Source organism: Crinia signifera, chromosome 4 (assembly GCF_055691185.1).
Source record: "Crinia signifera chromosome 4, ASM5569118v1, whole genome shotgun sequence".
Lineage (NCBI taxonomy): Eukaryota > Metazoa > Chordata > Amphibia > Anura > Myobatrachidae > Crinia > Crinia signifera.
The window spans coordinates 149,379,400-149,385,623 of record NC_139220.1 but is presented as its reverse complement, the minus strand read 5'-3'; the positions used below and the strand labels follow the sequence as shown (position 1 = coordinate 149,385,623).

General features: G+C 37.4%; 1 protein-coding gene across 1 annotated transcript; it reads left to right on the top strand.

The window, feature by feature from the left end:
- The first annotated feature begins 2,632 nt into the window (after window positions 1-2,632).
- LOC146074534 (uncharacterized) lies at window positions 2,633-5,666 on the top strand. The gene is made up of 5 exons (XM_083182751.1): window positions 2,633-2,752; window positions 2,980-3,087; window positions 3,270-3,488; window positions 3,686-3,724; window positions 3,942-5,666. The coding sequence occupies exons 2-5, from the start codon at window positions 2,991-2,993 to the stop codon at window positions 4,994-4,996; spliced, it is 1,410 nt and encodes a 469-aa protein (XP_083038877.1). The 5' UTR covers window positions 2,633-2,752; window positions 2,980-2,990; the 3' UTR covers window positions 4,997-5,666.
- The last annotated feature ends 558 nt before the right edge of the window (window positions 5,667-6,224 follow it).

Below are 6,224 nucleotides of genomic sequence, written 5' to 3'. Positions count from 1 at the left end.
ATGTGTAATGTGATGGTATCATTATATTATGTGATGAATAAAATATGGATAAAATGCTATATTATTTAAATCAGATATATATATATATATATATATATATATATATATATATATATCTCAATCAAATTACACAGGTGTAGTGGATAAGGTATATATTTTAAATTAAAAAGCATACACATACATATACAACAAATCTGTTGATCAATCATATAGAAGTCCAGATGGTATTTGTAAAAAGATTTATTCGGGAATCTTCCAAAATGATGACAAAGGCCCATATATATATATAGGGCTTATGTAGCCTGTTGTTGATGGTGTGCCATATCTGACAATTATTTAATAAGAATAAGGGTTTTTTATTCAGGGGGGCAATTTAGTGGCATTTTATCGAGCTAAATATTCTGAACACAGCTGTGTTTTGCACAATATGCTATGTTATTTAAATCAATATATATATATATATATATATATATATATATATATATATATATATATATATATATATTTGATATGTCTGGCTATGACTTTGGAACACAACTCATGAATATTCAAATGAGACAAATGCAACACAGATGTGTTAACTGACTGAAACGTATAAATATGTTCTCCATGGGACCAGACAACTACCAGGCATCTGCCACACATTGAGGTTGAAGGTCTTCACACACACACACTATTCAAGACAGAGAACTTGAAGTTTTGACTTGAAGTTTTGTTCCAGAACAGAGGGTAAGACTAATTTAATTTTCTAAATAAATATATATATATATATATATATATATATATATATATAGTTTGCGGCTGTATGCATTGTATTGTAATGTATTGGGAGTACAAGCGGGCATACTGGCGGCTTGTGGTTAATCATTTATTTAGGAAGTGGTTAGTGTTTTGTGGGGTGTACATTATACATATTGTTTTTAAAAACACTTTAAACAATCTTAAAATATAGTTTGCTGCTGCATTCATTGTATTGTAATGTATTTGGAGTACACGCTGGCATACTGGCGGCTTGTGGTTAATCATTTATTTAGGAAGTGATTAGCGTATTGTGGGCTGTACATTATACATATTGCTTTTAAAAACACTTTAAACAATCTTAAAATATAGTTTGCTGCTGCATTCATTGTATTGTAATGTATTTGGAGTACACGCTGGCATACTGGCGGCTTGTGGTTAATCATTTATTTAGGAAGTGGTTAGTGTATTGTGGGCTGTACATTATACATATTGCTTTTAAAAACACTTTAAACAATCTTAAAATATAGTTTGCTGCTGCATTCATTGTATTGTAATGTATTTGGAGTACACGCTGGCATACTGGCGGCTTGTGGTTAATCATTTATTTAGGAAGTGGTTAGTGTATTGTGGGCTGTACATTATACATATTGCTTTTAAAAACACTTTAAACAATCTTAAAATATAGTTTGCTGCTGCATTCATTGTATTGTAATGTATTTGGAGTACACGCTGGCATACTGGCGGCTTGTGGTTAATCATTTATTTAGGAAGTGGTTAGTGTATTGTGGGCTGTACATTATACATATTGCTTTTAAAAACACTTTAAACAATCTTAAAATATAGTTTGCTGCTGCATTCATTGTATTGTAATGTATTTGGAGTACACGCTGGCATACTGGCGGCTTGTGGTTAATCATTTATTTAGGAAGTGGTTAGTGTATTGTGGGGTGTACATTATACATATTGCTTTTAAAAACACTTTAAACAATCTTAAAATATAGTTTGCTGCTGCATTCATTGTATTGTAATGTATTTGGAGTACACGCTGGCATACTGGCGGCTTGTGGTTAATCATTTATTTAGGAAGTGGTTAGTGTATTGTGGGCTGTACATTATACATATTGCTTTTAAAAACACTTTAAACAATCTTAAAATATAGTATGCTGCTGCATTCATTGTATTGTAATGTATTGTGTGTGTGCATGCTGGCATACTGGCGGCTTGTGATGTGCGGTCTGCTGACCACGCATGGATATGATGGGGTGCGGCAGTAGCTTTGTCGGATCACCTGTAATTAATTTTTATTGGCTGAACTATAGAATACAATGTCAGGAGGTATTCATAGATCAGGTTTTTGTGAGAGCGTTAATAGTTTTATGTGATTTTGTGCACGCAAATTTCGTTATGGAAACTTATCGTGTTATCTTTTATTATCAACAGTGCCATCTAGTGGTTGTTGCAGAAAACACCTTTGAACTTAAGCTATCAACAAAACGCCAACATGCAGGTGTGTATATGATATTTACAATAGTTTAACAATAGCTTATTGTATTGTTATTTCAACTTATTATTATTATTTATTACAGAGAAAGGAATACAAAACCATTAATGCAAATAAAATAAGTCTCAGAGACTTTCAAGATTTACCCAGCTTTCAACAGCAGTCAAATGAGCAGACAAATACATGTAAGTTTACAGATCAAAGACACATTGTTGTTGGTGGTTATAAATGTTACTCTGTTGGTGTTAATTATCAAGCGCCCTATTGGTATTAATGTTACACGTGTTGATTGTATTTTTCGTTCTACAAAATTGTTGTGTTAATTTTTATTTTATTTTTTATGTATATATTATTTTTTATTAAATTGTTAATCCCATAAATCAGTTTCAGATGTCACAAATGACGCATCTGAAGTTGGATCATATGGTTCGGATTTCACAGTCGGGCCGGATCTGACGACATTCGAAAACCCATACGCAGCATACTCTGATTTGTCCGAATCGCAAAAATGTAGGTGATCATAAGCCGTCAAAAAAAAAAATGTGATGTATGTTAAAAAAATGTGATATATTATTATTTCCAAAAATATGTCTCTCTCTCTCTCTCTCTCTCTCTCACGCTATCTCGCGCGAACTCTCACGTTCTCACTCATATATATATATATATATATATATATATCCTGTTATATTCATTTTTATACAGCCTGTGATATTAATGTGTTATTTGTTCTCTGTTAGTATCGCCGATTATGTCGAAATCTGATGCAGAACACATAATGGATGATCTCTGGAATTTACCATCGGCAAAACACTATAAACAGCTATACCAGACCCCGGCTATACAAGGTGAATTTTGACGATTGGCTGGTGATGTTTTTATAATGTGTTTTTGTGTTAAATGTTACATATCGTCGCAAAATCATGAATAGTGTCCACAGGAGTTGTTGTTATCATGACTTAAATGACGTTTTTTTTTTTTTTTCTCAAGTCGGCGAATGTGTCGTTAATTGATAATGTATGTATTACAGATGACATAGCTAGCCGGTATGAACCTACGGTACCTAGGGCCGATACGTGTGAAGCGGGACCATCCGGATACAGAGAACCGACATCGAGTGTTGGATCAAACGCCAAACAACCCAACAGCACATTGGCTAAAGGAGCAAAAAGAACACAGATCAGCGATCAAGCTTTCTGGTCATTGTTTAAAGGAACCATGCCGGCGCAAACCTTTGACAAATACCCGTGTATGTTTATTTATTTGGTTTCTTATATAGCACAACATTTACCACTGTTCTTTACAAATGGAAACCACAGGTATTAAACAGACTGTGTAGATGAAAACCGACAAGGAAGGTGGGGGTTGGGAGGTCTGAAGTTGTTATAAAGCGACTGTCTTTGTGGCCGCGTATGTGTAACTAAAACGGTGTGATTTTTATTACAGTAGGAACCACGCCGATGGAAAGATCTGGCAAATATTCAGGTGTGTAATGTAATGTTTATTTATTTAGTTTCTTATAAAGGACCGCGTTCATCATTGTTCTTTACAAATGGAAACCACAGGTGTTAAACAGACTGTGTAGATGCAAACCGACATGGATGGGGTGGGTGTTTTGGGAGGCGGGTCTGAAGGTGTTATAAAGCGGTTGTCTTAGTGTCCGCGAATGTGTAACTAAAACGTTGTTATTTTTTATTTACAGCGGATCCGCGACGATTCGCAAAAATGATAGCAGCGGCCGGGGTTGCTCAACCACTCAATGCTGAAATGGATGGGGGTGAATCAGCTAAAACGGTGATCGACCCACAACTTCAAGAAGATGTATCAAGGGCCGAGATCATGGCCACCGAGCGCGACGATTTCAAGCCAAGCAAGCGGAGAATTACAAAAAGTCGAGTCGGTCAAGAAAACAAGGCCGATTTATCAGACCTTAAAAGAAGATTGAAATATTCGGAAGGTAGACCCGTGAGAAAAAGAATTGCATTACAAACAGTGCCAACCGTGAGTAATGTGGATTACCCGCACGCATTTACAACACCTGCAACACCTACTGAATCCGACATTGACATTGCCGGTAATACAAAGACTGTGAAGACTCGTAAAACTTTACGACTGTCAAGAGAGAGATACACGCCGCTGACGGATGATGATGTCATCGTAATTTCAGACACGCAGGAACATCATACTACAGAAACGCAAAGCGTGGTCAGTAACACGCCTGCAGATACATTATCCGCTAATGATGAGGACTTAAATGGTCAAACATTTTTTATCACCCCTAGTGAAGAGTCAGTCTCAGATACACCACAGAATGATGATGAGGCTGTAACATCTGTAGCCGGAATCCCTGATAAAGTAATGGGTGATGATTACACAAAACTGCCCAGTGTTTTTACCACGGTCGGCGAGGCAACCGCATCGGGCGGTGTGGATGCCCCGCCGACCGTGGTATCGACAGACATAGTTGATGGGGGTCAGAATGTGGAACAATTAGGACAAGATGCGGAAATACAATACTACGCGGTCATGGGGAGGATGCGTGAGCATATAGGGTACATGCGTAGAAATGTCAATACCATGTTGAACCGTATAAAAGATGAGCTTTATGGTTCAAAAAAGAAGCCAGAGATCATTAAAGAACTTGTAGAAATGTACATGAATGTAACATCAAACCATATAGCAGAGACCGTGAGGACTAGGGATTTTATTAAAGCGAACATGTATCATTTTGCAGAGATAATTGAAACGGATCCGTGACTAGGCATGGTGGGTTATGGATTGAAACGTAATTTACATGTGTGTAAAAAAGTCCCAAGAATTAAAGCAAATGTACCGTGCAAAATCTCACACTTATTTCGCCGTTCGAAAATAAAACAGGCTTTAAAATGCATATACAGGCTGAGAAAGCGTAAACAACACAGGGGGCGATGCACAACCCCAACCCCAGGTGCACAGGCTGACAAATCACCGGACCAACCATTACCGGGTGACGCTGCGTCACCTGACAATGTTGAACACCCCGCAACGCCCATGCATAATGACATAGATGGGGGTGCGCCACCCGGTAATGGTGAAGGTCGGCGAGATGTGTACTTAGAAGCTGTTAACAGGTATGAGCGACACCATCCTAATTTCAGAGCTATTGAGTATCATAATCATTTTCAATTTGTTAATTTGGAAAGAGTTACATCATTTGCAGAGGGTGTTGAAGCCGTACACAACGCTATACAGGTTATGATTGATGAATTCATGGTTGGTGTTGACCCTAATGATCGTGTACAGTTAAGATTGGAGGGGGGTGGTTTACACAACGCCATCTACTCACACCGAAAGCCGCAAGAATCATTAGACGCTGTCAGTTTCTTGAATCAAATTACAAACACTCTTCAAAGTAACGCTGAATTCTTATTAGGCACGGGTTTAAGGTTTGTGATCACTGTTTTTAGAAATAGAGCGGGTGGGGCCCTAACTGGTCGCGGCCTTAGACGCATTCCATACAGCTTAATTATAGAAAGGCGCAGAAGACACCTGTATGATTTCAACAATACGCACAATTATTTGTGCTTTGCGGCATCGATCTGCAAACTTCTGGATAAAGGTAATGCCACAGACACTGAAATACACGATCGGGCGCTTCAAATTCATAAGGATTTGAACCTACCGATCGATAAAGCAGTCAGCTTTAGCGACGTTGTTGTTTTTGAAAAACACTTAAAAACAAAAATTACAATATTATATCATAATAATCGTTCTTGGCATTACTATTCTTCAGAATCGCGCTACGGTGATACCCTGTATGTATTATATCACGATTCACACTATTATGGCCTGATTAATATCTGCGCATTTCTCGGATCGAGATATTTCTGTTCCTTATGTAATCGAACTTATGAGCGCAAAAATAGCCACGATTGTCTTTTCTTTTGTAAGGCTTGTCACAGACAAGCGTGCGTTGATGATGGGGCTTCCGCATTAAGATGTTCGG